This window comes from Melitaea cinxia, chromosome 4 (assembly GCF_905220565.1).
Source record: "Melitaea cinxia chromosome 4, ilMelCinx1.1, whole genome shotgun sequence".
Taxonomy (NCBI): Eukaryota; Metazoa; Arthropoda; class Insecta; order Lepidoptera; family Nymphalidae; genus Melitaea; species Melitaea cinxia.
The window spans coordinates 13,959,837-13,975,486 of NC_059397.1; the positions used below are offsets into that span (position 1 = coordinate 13,959,837).

The following is a 15,650-nucleotide window of genomic DNA, read 5'->3' on the forward strand; positions in this document are numbered from 1 at the left end:
GTAAGAATCGACCATTAGAAAATAAGTAAAGTTAGTATAATTTTTAGAAAGAGTTTGCTTTATGTATGTATATGTTCACTGCACACACTAATACTACTCTATTGTATATATTTTGTCTATCAGAAAATAAGTAAAATCTGGGAGACCTGGGATCTTGGACTAATATATTGCTAATCTCATAGATTAGTTAGAACATTACTATGCAATGCCCAAAGAAACAAGATCACAAGAGCATCACATTCTGTATTTTATCATTAGTACAAACACAATAAATAGGAGTTAAGTGTCGTGAAATAACTCCAAGTTATGAATACAAATATATTTTAAAGTTACCTTTTTTGACAGAATAAACTTTACGACTGCATAATTAAAACACAGACGAAGAATTATGACAGCGAGCACAAAGCATTTTTAAAAATGGTCCTCGATGTTAGAAGTAAGTATTTACCTCTGATGTATTCATTACATTTTTGTAGATGTTCTATGTTTAGGTGATCACCTCACTATTCTTACTATGCATAGGATCCTAGTATGATTGTGAAGATTCTACAAATTCTGTAATCTATGTTACCTTTTCTAACATAATAATAGGCGTATAGGCCTTTTGATGCGGTTGATAGCCTGCATTCCACTAGTTTTTCTTTTTTTTTCCGCCGCTCCTGGTTTTAATGTAGTCTGTGTGTGATATTTGTCTATATGTCAGTAACTCAGATGTTACTTAAAACACTGGAAATATGTCTACCCCAAGAATACTCACCCTATTTAATTATATTTTTTTTTTTTTGTAGAAAAATTCATATATACCGACGAGAAGACAAACCCAGGTCACGTGATAGCGGCGCGGTCGGGTGGCAAGTACCCACCCAACACTAGCATTAAGATTCTAGTCTACAACTCGCACACCGACGAACCCATCACCTTTACTTCCGATGGTGAGGCATTTTTTTTTAATTTATAGGTCAATAAATTTGGTAGGGGGTACATATAATATACCAAATGCCAAATATATATATGTGCCAAATCTTCTTAAAAGGGTACATCACCTAACGACACCACAACAAAGGCGACAAAGCCAGCCCTGCGGTCATCAAACGTGCAGGACCACTTTTTGTAAATTTTGTAGTATATAAAAAAAAAAGATACTTTCCAAAATCCAATTTCCAAAAAAAGAACAGTGAGGTCATTGTTTACGAAGACAGGGGGGAGGATCTTGGTTACTTAAGACCGAAATCCAAAACACCTTCATCCCCTGCATTGCCGACTGTCAGCGAACCCGCACCTAGTGGCTCGGAGCGCCTACAACAAAAGATCGAGAGCCAGAAGGTTGAACAACGCAAAGCAAGGGCCGCACCTGAGTCTAAGCCGAGCTCGATGTCATTGGCGACCTTTATCCAGGCAACCATCTCCCCGAAACAAGGTAAGCTCCCGCATCACCCCTCTCCCAAAAAGGCTGGACAGGGAGAGCGACTATCGGGGGCGCTGAGCGGGTTCACCAAAGACGACAGTCCGAGGCACCCGGAGGCGTCACTCGCCGCTCGAACTAGGGCCGATATGGGACAAGTAGAACCACCAAGACTTCGACCTGCGTCCACACCGTTTCAACATGCGAAGAACGCCCTAATCGAGTTCCTGGCCATAATAAAGGCAAACCGCGAGGTAAGCCTGGCCACCTGCAAAAAGATCATGCAGGCCTACCAGTACGATCACCAAAGGCTACTGGAGGTGGAACTCGAGGAAGCCGAAGCAGCCATATACAACAGCAAAACCCGACAAATACTCAAGGGCAAGATGTCGGGTAGGTATATGGCTGCATATAACATCACAGCAGGTTTCGTGAGCGCGGTCGAGTCTGAGGGGAGTGACGAGGAGTCTCAAACCTTCGACACACCTGAAGGGGACCCGGTGGTGGTAGTGGCCAGATGCACGAAAGTAATGCTGGGGGACCGGATGCTGCGAGTGGCGAAAACCATCTCGGGCGACCGGGAAGCCGGTTTACCGTCCGTGACCTGGGGGCTACCATCGCTGGAGTGGATAAACGGTGTACCGGGATGCGGTAAGACAACTCGCATAGTCAGGGACTTCGATGAGGACACGGAGGTCGTGATTACGACCACAGTCGAGGCGGCCAAAGACCTAAAAGAAAAACTGGCGCACCGCTATGGCAACAAGGCCAAGCAAAAGGTGCGCACTATGGCATCCGTGCTGGTAAATGGTTTCCGTGAGGGCTCAAAAATCAAACGCCTAACGGTGGACGAAGCCCTCATGATCCATTTCGGAGCCATAGTAATGGCCGCCCGACTATCGGGAGCAGAGAAGGTAGTCCTCATTGGAGATATAAATCAGCTGCCGTACATCGACAGGGAGAACCTGTTCGAAATGCGATACCGCAGACCAACCCTGTTAACAATCATCTCATGTGAGTTGTCATGCACGCATCGTAACCCCAAAGACGTCGCCTTTGCCATCAGTGAGGTTTACAAGACCGTGTACAGCTCAAGCACAAAGATCCGATCTTTGCAAGTGGAGAGCCTCACGGGCGCGCGCATTCCTGTAGGAAGGGACCGGACCTTGTACCTGGTCTTTACGCAAGAGGAGAAGAGATTGCTGACTGACCAGGGATACGGGTCCGGTGAGGGATCGCGCGTCTTAACCATCCATGAGGCGCAGGGCCAGACCTATGAGGACGTCATTGTCCTCCAGACGAAGACAAGGAGGCTCAAGATTCACAACAGCGTCTCGCACGCTGTAGTCGCGGTGACTAGGCACACCAACACCTGTGTCTATTACACCGACGACCGTGACGACGCAATTGGTCGCTTTGTGGCGAAGGCAGCGAAAACTTCTGAAAAAGACATCCTCGAGCACAGCCTCAGGATGGCGATTCACCACAGGGATGCCGCCGTCATTGAGGGTGTGCTCGAAATGTTAAAATTGTAGCACACCTTATTTAAATTGTAATTTAATGTAGGAAAAAACTTAGGAGTAAGTAATAAAAAAAAAAAAAAAACACTAAGGTTAAGTGTATATTGTAAGTAGGCTAAGTAGGCCATAAGTGTACATATACGTTAACTAGACAATAAGTGTACATATATTATGGATAGCAAGTAAGTGTATATATAAACATAGATAATAATAATTATTATAATAGTGACAACAATAATTAAAGTAAGGCGCAATATAATTCTATATCTTTTTGCATGTAAGATATCAATTAAGTTTAGCATAATTTTGGTCGGTGGACTCACGTCTGCATTAGGGATACTAAGACAGAATAATTAGGTCTCTTAATGTAAGCTGCAGTAGTGTAACAAGTAAACGATCAGTAATAAAACTAAAAATCGGAATAACAAAAGCATGGGCACTTTAAGCCGGTGGACATAACTTTATTTATAAAAAAAAAAAAAAAACTTAAAAATTTATATGATATCAGTAAAGATTATAGTTAAATAATATAGGTCTTTGTCGCACCGAAGATGCTGCTGCCCGTCTTCGGCCTGTGTATTTGAAAGCCAGCAGATGGATGGTTATCCCGCCATCGGTCGGCTTTTTAAGTTCCAAGGTGATAGTGGAACTGTGTTATTAGTCGCCTCTTATAACACCCAAGGGAAGAGAGGGTACATCACCTAACGACACCACAACAAAGGCGACAAAGCCAGCCCTGCGGTCATCAAACGTGCAGGACCACTTTTTGTAAATTTTGTAGTATAAAAAAAGATACTTTCCAAAATATTTTAGATAGCTATGAATTTTGATTAAACTTGATTTGGTTATTTTTGTTTTGGATGCAATGTCGGATTAATAGAACTAAATATCAGATAAAAGTATAACTTAATATTTTTATAAAAATATACGAGTATATAAATATTAGCTGATATCGCAAACATTGTTTTTTCCATATATGTTATTAACCCCCTTTGATTTCCCCCTCCCTTATATCTTAGGGGTATGAAAAATAGGTGTATTCTACCCGATATGGACACAAAATTTCATTAAAATCGGTCTAGTCGTTTCGGAGGAGTATTGTAATTAACATTGTGACACGAGAATTTTATATATAAGATAGTAAAAAGGATTTTAAATTCCAAACGAATTTTCAAAACTCGATTAGTAGCTCTTTAAATAACTTCGTTTGAATAAACTTTAAAATATTCTTTATTATATTAAATAAAGATTATTGTTTGTAATAACAAATTTTCAAATAACCTAGGAATATTTGTTAATTTAATTTTTTTTCTTTCAGTTGAGTCGACGATAGAACACGTAATATTAACAATAGTATGTTCCCTTGATGAAGATATAAGAGAGGATATGTCTGAATATATGTTAAGGGTAAGATATATATTATGGTAAATATACTTTTATATGTACAATATAAACACTTAATAAGTAATAAATATAAAACATTTAATAAGTGAACATTCTTTGTCAACCTACCATACACCCCATACATTTCTGGGAGTAATGAGAATAAATTAAAAGGTCTTTCTGCTCTAAGTTCTGTTTGTAACTGCCTATATTATAATACATACAATATACTACGTTATTGACAAATATAATAAGAATATAAAGTGACAAATGCAGTATACTATACATATATAAAAAGAATTATTACAAAATATTGCCTATTAATAATATTGTATAATTTCTTTTACAGGTTTGGGGAGCAAAAGAATACCTAACACCGGGCAGTTCGCTAAGTGAATACGATTATATTCGCGAATGTGTTCGCTTAGAGAAGGATGTGAGATTGGTTTTATGTGAAGGAAAGGATACTTCTATGGCAAGAACTGAGCGGGATGATGCAAGGGATGCTCATCTTACTTTAGATGATTTGATTCCATCCCAAGGAGCCACCCCTATGTTGTCGTTTGATAATCTATCTATTTTACTTGGTGAGTTGTGTTTGAGATTTTACAAGTAAACAAACAAACAAACAAGACTTTGGTATACATTTTTCAATCATTTTAGTGCTTGAAGATGTTTGCTCGCTACTTTTCGTTTCGTTCGTTTCGAGAGGAACAATCAAGTATGCTTTATACCTTTATCTTTACTGCCATATAAAAATAAGGTTCGACAAAACGTTGGAAATTAATCTTGGTGTGGTATATTTAAATAAACGCTATATGTCTCTATATTAATTCATTTTAATACATAAATCATGTCGATGTTGAAAATTTTCAATAACTACTGAAAATAATAAAAACATCAAACACTTAAAATTTCTCAATTTTTTTCCCTTTGAAATTAATTTGTGTGTAATTTAAATTCATACGTGTGAAGTGTGTGATGCATGTGATTCGTGTCGTGAGTGTGACGATTGTGACGCGTTTGTTGCGTGGGACGTGTGTGACAAGTGTGACGCGTGTGACGCGTGCAATGAACGTGTGTGCCGCCGCAGAGACGCTGGAGGGCGAGCTATCGCGCGCGATGGGCGTGCTGAGCGCGGAGGGCGCGGCGTCGCCCAGCGCCGTGTTCCAGGCCGTGAAGGCCATCTGCGCGCTGGCCGGCGGCGTGGAGACGCTGCACGTCACGCACACGCTCAACGCCTTCGCGCAGGCCTGCAACTCGCAGGTGGGCCCTCTGGACTTAACTCGTCACGAGTCCCCAAAGATTAAAATCGTAGTAATTAAACTCAGTGTGTACATGTATATTATTCATTCATCTTTTACACTGCCCACTGAGTTACTGATTCGATATTCTCACGTGGGGCAGATTACGAGCACGGTTCGCCCCGAAATCCAGTCGGAGAACGGGCCGTACTGTTCGGTGTCCTTGCGCGCGGCGAACGCGCGCGAGGCGCTGGCGCAGCAGTGTGCGCGTGTGCGGGACGCCGTGCGGGCGCTGCTGGCGCTCTACACGCGCGCGCGCCTGCTGGACTTCCGGCTGCAGGACGCGCCCGGCGCCGCGCCCCACCCCGCCAGTGAGTAGTGGCAGCAGTAGTGGTGTGTAGAGGCGCTCTACACGCGCGCGCGCCTGCTGGACTTCCGGCTGCAGGACGCGCCCGGCGCCGCGCCCCACCCCGCCAGTGAGTAGTGGCAGCAGTAGTGGTGTGTAGAGGCGCTCTACACGCGCGCGCGCCTGCTGGACTTCCGGCTGCAGGACGCGCCCGGCGCCGCGCCCCACCCCGCCAGTGAGTAGTGGCAGCAGTAGTGGTGTGTAGAGGCGCTCTACACGCGCGCGCGCCTGCTGGACTTCCGGCTGCAGGACGCGCCCGGCGCCGCGCCCCACCCCGCCAGTGAGTAGTGGCAGCAGTAGTGGTGTGTAGAGGCGCTCTACACGCGCGCGCGCCTGCTGGACTTCCGGCTGCAGGACGCGCCCGGCGCCGCGCCCCACCCCGCCAGTGAGTAGTGGCAGCAGTAGTGGTGTGTAGAGGCGCTCTACACGCGCGCGCGCCTGCTGGACTTCCGGCTGCAGGACGCGCCCGGCGCCGCGCCCCACCCCGCCAGTGAGTAGTGGCAGCAGTAGTGGTGTGTAGAGGCGCTCTACACGCGCGCGCGCCTGCTGGACTTCCGGCTGCAGGACGCGCCCGGCGCCGCGCCCCACCCCGCCAGTGAGTAGTGGCAGCAGTAGTGGTGTGTAGAGGCGCTCTACACGCGCGCGCGCCTGCTGGACTTCCGGCTGCAGGACGCGCCCGGCGCCGCGCCCCACCCCGCCAGTGAGTAGTGGCAGCAGTAGTGGTGTGTAGAGGCGCTCTACACGCGCGCGCGCCTGCTGGACTTCCGGCTGCAGGACGCGCCCGGCGCCGCGCCCCACCCCGCCAGTGAGTAGTGGCAGCAGTAGTGGTGTGTAGAGGCGCTCTACACGCGCGCGCGCCTGCTGGACTTCCGGCTGCAGGACGCGCCCGGCGCCGCGCCCCACCCCGCCAGTGAGTAGTGGCAGCAGTAGTGGTGTGTAGAGGCGCTCTACACGCGCGCGCGCCTGCTGGACTTCCGGCTGCAGGACGCGCCCGGCGCCGCGCCCCACCCCGCCAGTGAGTAGTGGCAGCAGTAGTGGTGTGTAGAGGCGCTCTACACGCGCGCGCGCCTGCTGGACTTCCGGCTGCAGGACGCGCCCGGCGCCGCGCCCCACCCCGCCAGTGAGTAGTGGCAGCAGTAGTGGTGTGTAGAGGCGCTCTACACGCGCGCGCGCCTGCTGGACTTCCGGCTGCAGGACGCGCCCGGCGCCGCGCCCCACCCCGCCAGTGAGTAGTGGCAGCAGTAGTGGTGTGTAGAGGCGCTCTACACGCGCGCGCGCCTGCTGGACTTCCGGCTGCAGGACGCGCCCGGCGCCGCGCCCCACCCCGCCAGTGAGTAGTGGCAGCAGTAGTGGTGTGTAGAGGCGCTCTACACGCGCGCGCGCCTGCTGGACTTCCGGCTGCAGGACGCGCCCGGCGCCGCGCCCCACCCCGCCAGTGAGTAGTGGCAGCAGTAGTGGTGTGTAGAGGCGCTCTACACGCGCGCGCGCCTGCTGGACTTCCGGCTGCAGGACGCGCCCGGCGCCGCGCCCCACCCCGCCAGTGAGTAGTGGCAGCAGTAGTGGTGTGTAGAGGCGCTCTACACGCGCGCGCGCCTGCTGGACTTCCGGCTGCAGGACGCGCCCGGCGCCGCGCCCCACCCCGCCAGTGAGTAGTGGCAGCAGTAGTGGTGTGTAGAGGCGATGTGTAGAATCGCCGAATAATGACATATTTTGTATCTGTCAGCATGTCTCCAAAGTTAAGTTTAATATTCTTTATTTTTCATTGTTAATATTTATAATCGAAATTATTATTTGAAAATTCATTAATTATTACAACACAAGAAAAATAATATATATTGTTAACAGAAGCAGTTCCGGCCCATTCAGTAACTGAAACATTACTGTTCTGCATCGAAGCGGTCCACAGTCTGCCGCTATGCTGGACGCACGACGAGTACCTGTTCGACGTGCAGGCGTACTATGGCACACGACCGTTGAAAACGTTACACATAACTCATGTGTCAAAGATCGAATGTGGCGGATTTTATCCGAGAATCATTTTTGATACTTGGTGAGATTTTTTTCTATAGGTATTTAAATTTGTAATGTTTGTTAACATTTAACAATACTATTTAAAAGATAGAAAAAATAAATTTTAGGCAACAAAAATCAAATATATAATGCCGCAGAGCAATAAAATAATTAGACATAAATAAGCAAAATTTCGTTCGCTCTTCACCACTTTGTTTACAAGGTTTCTTTACTTTCTAATTTCAAAAATGGAAGAAAATCACGTCATGTAACTTATTTATCAACCTATAAAATTTTCTAATTTTAATGGTTTTGTCAAGTATTTGGAGAATTTTTACTTTAATGAATAATGAGTATCTGTTGCACCCATTATATTATAATATAGGATAAATCTCGAAGACGTACCAATCAACACGTTACCCCGTGAAACTCGACTCGTCCTAACATTGTACGGTCGCACACAACGCCCTGACGACCAGTTGCTAGCAGACCAGCAGAGCAGTCAGAAAGAGGCTGAGAAAAATAGCGACGTGCAGTTCGAACAAGTGGAACTAGGCTGGACTTCTATACAATTGTTCGACTATGATGGGTATGTTTCGTGATGTGTTATGAAAACTATATTATGAAATGAGTCGGGGTTCTGATATGGGTTAATATTTTATGTACAAATTTTAATTATATAATCTCATATTACAATGTTAGTTACAATACTCCTCCGAAACTGCTGGACCGATTTTTATGAAATTTTGTGTTTATATTTTGTTATTATATTATTTTTCATAGATCAAGTTATAAGGGGGGATTAAGGAGGTTTATAATATATGTGGCCAAGCAACGTTTTGTGGGCAACGAGTGTTCGGCCCACCTAATCGTAAGCGCTCCATAGCCAGTAGACTACTGCAACTCAGTTGATCAGGGGGCGTGGCTAAGCCAAGTGATAGAGCTGGCCCCCATCGTGTTAGCTCGAATAGGCTACAACAGTGCTTGTGGTGCAGCATGCTGTCGGCGGGGCACTACGTGCTGCCGCTGTGGCCGGCGCGCTGCGACCGCCGCATCGGGCCCGCGCCGCACCCGCTGCACGCGCCGCCCGCGCCCCACCCCGTCGTCAACATCGGTGACTATCTCACGCCCACTCCACCCCCACTCTCTATACACTACGTGCTGCCGCTGTGGCCGGCGCGCTGTGACCGCCGCATCGGGCCCGCGCCGCACCCGCTGCACGCGCCGCTCGCGCCCCACCCCGTCGTCAACATCGGTGACTATCTCACGCCCACTCCATCCCCACTCTCTATACACTACGTGCTGCCGCTGTGGCCGGCGCGCTGCGACCGCCGCATCGGGCCCGCGCCGCACCCGCTGCACGCGCCGCCCGCGCCCCACCCCGTCGTCAACATCGGTGACTATCTCACGCCCACTCCATCCCCACTCTCTATACACTACACCACATTGGTGACTCTCACTTCCATTTCACCCCCACTCCATCTCCATTCTCTATACACTATAAGACATTAGTGACTATATCACCCCCTTCCAACCCACTCCCCTTTTTCCCCTTTTTTCTCCTCTTTTACGCTCTACCACAGCGTTCCCGTTGTGTAGTTATGACCACTATAAGTTTCCATTAACTCAAATTCAAACAACTTATTTGCAGAAATTCCAATTTACACCCAGACAGGTGTTAGATGGACAAATGTAGATGAAGAAAGCCAAAAATTGTTTTCATCCGAAGATTTACCAAAGTTCGATTCCTTGGACGGGAACACTCAACTGCAATTATTGCACCTCATAGAACAAGGAGCGTATCAAAGAATGCCTACGGAATGTCGAGAGGTGAGATTACAAACAAAAAGATTCTCGCAGATTCACTCGGGTAGAATTGTCAATCTTATTCAGATTGTTTTACTTTCATGACATTGTTCTATGATTGGGAAGTAATTTCCTTTTACTTAATTTACGATTACGTTTCTTTAAAAATGTTTCAAATCACTCTTTTTTCGCTCCAAAATGTACCTCTAGATCCTAAGATTATCTCTTACTAACATACAACCAACGTCTCCCATCGTATCATATAGATGTAAATATTAAATAAAGTGACATGTCTCCACATACCCTGTGGGAGAAACCTCAGTACCTGGTGCACACACTTGAGCCTATCGCTTGTCCACTGCTGGACATAGGCCTCCACAAGTTCGCATCAAAAATGGCGAGAACTCTTATATGTTGCCCATAGATACCACGCTGGGTAGGCGGGTTGGTGACCGCAGGGCTGGCTTTGTCGCACCGAAGACGCTGCTGCCCGTCTACGGCCTGTGTATTTTAAAGCTAGCGGTTGGATGGTTATCCTGCCATCGGTCGGCTTTATAAGTTTCAAGGCGGTAGTGGAACTGTGTTGTTATCCCTTAGTTCGACACTCACGGGAAGAGAGGGCGTGGCTATGTCCTGGGCGTGGCTATAATTCTGTACTGCCGTAACCACACAGCCAACCTGGTGCATACCTTGTAAGTGGTAAATAAAGCGCGACGCGTCCTCAGGTGCTGTGGGAGAAGCGCCAGTACCTGGTGCAGCTACCGAGCGCGCTGCCGCTGGTGCTGCTGGCCGCCACGTCGTGGAGCGGCGAGCAGCGCGCGCAGCTGGTGGCGCTGCTGCGGCGCTGGGCGCGGCCCTCGCCGCTCAACGCCATGCACCTGCTGCTGCCCTGGTACCGCACCCTCTCTTATACTTCTACTTGTGCCTTACGCTTTCACCCGCCTCCATTTTTAACCGACTTCAAAAAAGTATACAATACAATACAATACAAATACTCTTTATTGTACACTATCAGAGAAAAATTTTACACCGTAAAAGAAAATATAGACATGTACAAAAGGCGGTCTTATCGCTAAAAGAGCGATCTCTTCCAGACAACCTCTAGCATGAAAAGGACATGACTAAAGAATTAGACGGCATGGAGGTGTACATACATAATATATACATATAATATGTAAATATACATACACATATATACACATATACATACACACATGCATATATATATACATATACATACATACACATACACACATAGATACACATATACATACACATATATATATATATCAAATATATATAAACATAACATATAAAGAATATGAAAATACGAATATACATACGACAGAAGAGGGGAAGGACCGGCTAAAGTCATTGTCAGTAATATTTGTAGTAAATTAAATTTATAAACTTATAATGTGACTCATAAGTTTAAATAGTGTTTCTTTAAGTAACTTTTAAAAGTGTCTAGTGATTGTGCCCGCCTTATATTTACGGGTAAGTATATGTTTTTTTATGTATGTTCGGGGATGGTAGCTTCACTTTTACAAAAATAATAATTTATTTTTAAAGTTTTGATTTGTAAAATGACGATTCGAAAGTGCTCTTAGAGCCTATTTGAATAAAGCTATTTTTGATTTTGATTTTGATAACTCCGTCGTTTATGAACCGATTTTGATAATCCTTTTTTTTTTTTTGAAAGAAGATATCCCTAGTTTGGTACCATGATAAGAAAACCAGGATCTGATGATGGGATCCCAGAGAAATCGAGGAAAACTTTTGAAAATCCGGATAACTTTTTACTGGGTGTACCGATTTTAATGATTTTTAATGTAATCGAAAGCCGATGTTTATCATGTGGTCGCATTTAAATTTCATCGAGATCTGATTACAACTTTTGGAGTAATCTTTGATAATGCGTATTTACTTGACTATTTTCTCGTCTACCTACGTTGTATTACTTGTCGATATAATTGAAATCGGTTTTTCTTCGTTTGCCTGCAAATACAATTATTATAACTTAAAAAAAAGAAAAAGAAATTCTATGACGTAGAAGAAAACTTGTAGAAAAAAGATGAATAGCGTCGGTAAAGCTGTTGTTAAGGTATATAAGGTAAATAAGGTAATGCTACTAAGGGAAAGAGGGTTTCGTTTTTATATACATTGATAGACTTTATTTGCTTTACACATTTAGGTATTTTTGCGTGGTTACTTTACAAATACGTCATCTCAGTAAATCATATTGGTTCTGTAACATACATATAATAATGTTAAAATAAGCTTGAAATTCAAATAAAATATTTTATTTTCGTATTTTTTTTTTCTCAATCTAAGTCTAAATTGAATGACAGTCGTTTTTCATTATTTTATTTTTTTTCCAGCTTCCCAGATGCAGCAGTTCGTGAGCTGGCCGCGGAAATAGCAGATGGAATGTCGGACGATGAACTTATTCGCGTGTTACCGCAGCTAGCTCAAGCACTGCGGTACGAAACTTACGAGGCTAGCCCACTCGCTGGTAAGAATATTTTAACAGGATAGTATTGATAAATTTTCATGAGCGACCACTAGAGTTACAGATTTTTTTTTCTCTAGCAATGTTATTGTCGCGAGCGCTGGCCTCCCCCGCCGTGGCTCACAAATTATTTTGGCTTCTAGTCCATTCACTGCCAAATGTACCACTTGTAAGTATTAGTATTTTATTAATTTAATTTATCTTTAATTCTACTTTAAAATATATCGACTTTTCTTTTTGAATTTGTTAAATTATTCTATAGTTGTTGTTTATTATTATGTCACGTAACAGCCAAGTGCTCTTATGCAGTATATGAGTTTTATATAATCTTAATATATAGTCTTTATTTGTTTAAATTGTTTCTAAAACACTTTCACAACACACGGTTTAGCCCGTAGAGTAAAATAAGTAATTAAACTTTTAAGCTTTACAATATTACAATAGTATTAGGATAGTACAAAATGTCATACATTTTCCAGGCACCACATGAAGACTTCCTAGGTATTAGTTTGGAAGATAATGCTAATGATAACTCAGAAGTGGACGCGTGTATGACAGCAACCTGGCGGTATCGATTGCTCTTACGAGCTCTTTTAGCGGTCTGCGGAGAGAACCTCAACAAGACATTGTTACAACAACAGTTATTGGTTAAGGTTAGATATAAATCTTTAACATTTTTCATCACTTCAGTCTATCGCAGTCCACTGCTGGACATAGGCCTCTCTAGTCGTGGGTCGTAACGTCTTTTATGTGTAATCGGTTATACGTAGTTTCGTGGATACGCGTAACTAGTTTCGAAACTGCTTATTTTTCGTAACTAGTTATTTTTGTATACAGCATCAGTTACTACGTTATATTACTTTTGTTTGTATTATGGTTATGAAGTAGTTATATGTTATAAATTGTAACACATACGAATGCCGTTACGTACGTTAATATTGATGGATAGTATAAGCAAATTAACTTCATACTTTATCCAGGCTGGCTTACCACTGGCTGCAAAAAGTGTTATTTAAATTAATTTTTTGATTTTTGTATAGATATAATAATCGATGCAGGCGTATTTAGAAGTTCGTTTGATTTTATTTACAGCTTTTAATTATTTTTCGAGATACATACATTATAATTAAAAATACAACAAAAACCCACACTTTATACTTCAACGTGAGACTATAACAAGTAAATTCGAAAATATGTAAAAAGAAACACGACCGAAATTAAAATTTCTTTAAAAAACTGTACATAATAAAATAAACTTAAGCTCATAGTGATTGCGTACAAAATCGCATGAGCATATTCGAAAACAAAGATGCACCTATGGTACTTATAGCCATCTCTTTTTATCCTACGCGTAAGCGTATCTGCGTATTGTGTTACGTTATTAGGCAAAACGCTTATGCGCCGGTCGTTGTGTCAAGTTTTTGATAAAACTGCGTACGTAAAAAAACTACGTACGTAAAATAATCGTTACATTCGTATCGGCGAAACTACGTACATGGTTATTAGCTTCGTAACTAGTTACTGAAACCGATTACGTTAAATAACGCCCAACGCTAGGCCTCTCCAAGGTTGCGCTATATGTCCCGGTTTTCCGCAATCCTCCATCCATCCACCACCGGCGATCTTGCGTAGATCGTCGGTTTAGCGGTCGTCCTACTCTGCGTTTGCTAAGACGCGGTGTCCACTCCAGGACACGTCTGCTCCGACGGCCATCGGTCCCGCGACACAAGTGACCGGCCCGCTGCCACTTCAACTTGCTAATGCTGGGGACTATGTTACTCTCGTTCTCTTGCGGATTGTTTCATTTCTAATATGTACAATTTTATTTTTGTGTTACCCACACATTAGGAATTCTAAATATTTTTGAATATCATATCAAAAATTGACCGCTTCAGCGGGGTTCGAACCCGCGTCTCCGACTGACCGTGTCGGCGCTCTAGCCAATTAAGCTATGGAACGATGTACCCGCTAGAGCGAAATTTTTGATATGATGATTTTTATTTTCGATTTAAGCGAACCGTGGCGCCGTCTATAGTGAGTTCTTTACAGAGACCAGTCGAAGACGCGGGTTCGAACCCCGCTGGAGCGGTCAATTTTTGATATGATATTCAAAAATGTTTCATTTCTGATCCTAACTTTGAGAGAGACCCTAAGCATGGCCCGTTCCATTGCACGTTGAGCGACTTTAAACTTCGAAAAAAAAAAGAAAGAGGCCTATGGCCATCAGCCGGTTGATACAGGCTGACGTTTGCCTGAGCGGGCTGACTCCTCGTGTTTTGCAGAGCGTGTCGGAGGCGGCGCTGGCGGTGAAGGGCGCCAAGGAGGCGCTGCGGGTGCGCCTTGTTAATGCTGGGGACTCTCTCGGTTACTCTCGTTCTCTTGCGGATTGTTTCATTTCTGATCCTAATTTTGAGAGAGACCCTAAGCATGGCCCGTTCCATTGCACGTTGAGCGACTTTAAACTTAGAAAAAAAAAAGAAAGAGCCCTATGGCCAGCGGCGGGTTGATACAGGCTGACGTTTGCCTGAGCGAGCTAACTCCTCGTGTTTTGCAGAGCGTGTCGGAGGCGGCGCTGGCGGTGAAGGGCGCCAAGGAGGCGCTGCGGGCGCGCGCGCTGCTGGCGGGCGGCGAGCGCCTCGCCGCGCTGCTGCGCCGGCGCCCCGCCGCGCTGCCCTTCGCGCTGCACCGCGAGGTGCACGACGTCGACGTCAAGTACGTGCCGCTGCACTGCCGTACTCGGCTCCTCACAACTTGACACTTCACTGCACGACCACTGATTACCGACTGGGGTAGTACCTCGACCTTACAGAAGATCACAGCTAAATAATACTGTTTTCAAGCAGTATTGTGTTCCTGTTGGTGAGTAAGGTGACCAGAGCTCCTGGGGGGATTGGGGATTGGGTCGGCAACGCGCTTGCGATGCTTCTGGTGTTGCAGGCGTCTATAAGCTACGGTAATCGCTTACCATCAGGTGAGCCGTACGCTTGTTTGTTGACCTAGTGACAAAAAAAAAAAAAAATAACTCCCTACAACTAACACCGAAATCCGTAAAACGAACACTCAACTCAGTACATTGGACATTAAGCTCCGCAACAAACGATCAACTCTGTACAACTGACACTCACGTCCACATAATGGACTCTCAACTCTGTACAATGAATACTAAGCTCAGTATATGGTACTCTTAAATCCACACATGTACACAAAACTCCACAAATTTACATTAATCTTCGCTCAGTAGACACTAAAATCTGCATCCAAACATCAATCCAGTTCAAAAATTAACATACAAACATTAAACTGGATACATTGATTACTAAACTCAATACATCAAAAACTCAACCAAACAATAAACTTTATACATTTA

General features: G+C 44.7%; 1 protein-coding gene across 1 annotated transcript in view; it reads left to right on the top strand.

The window, feature by feature from the left end:
• LOC123670262 (phosphatidylinositol 4-phosphate 3-kinase C2 domain-containing subunit alpha) overlaps positions 1–15,650 on the top strand; it is a 41,753-nt gene that overhangs the window by 12,495 nt on the left and 13,608 nt on the right. The window contains exons 7-21 of the mRNA XM_045603771.1: positions 346–436; positions 789–932; positions 4,241–4,329; positions 4,655–4,892; positions 5,399–5,571; positions 5,713–5,920; positions 7,801–8,005; positions 8,351–8,554; positions 8,961–9,079; positions 9,617–9,795; positions 10,497–10,663; positions 12,153–12,286; positions 12,364–12,452; positions 12,763–12,936; positions 14,838–14,995. Of these exons, the coding sequence (XP_045459727.1) occupies positions 346–436; positions 789–932; positions 4,241–4,329; positions 4,655–4,892; positions 5,399–5,571; positions 5,713–5,920; positions 7,801–8,005; positions 8,351–8,554; positions 8,961–9,079; positions 9,617–9,795; positions 10,497–10,663; positions 12,153–12,286; positions 12,364–12,452; positions 12,763–12,936; positions 14,838–14,995 (2,372 nt within the window). The remainder of the gene's footprint in view (positions 1–345; positions 437–788; positions 933–4,240; positions 4,330–4,654; positions 4,893–5,398; positions 5,572–5,712; positions 5,921–7,800; positions 8,006–8,350; positions 8,555–8,960; positions 9,080–9,616; positions 9,796–10,496; positions 10,664–12,152; positions 12,287–12,363; positions 12,453–12,762; positions 12,937–14,837; positions 14,996–15,650) is intronic.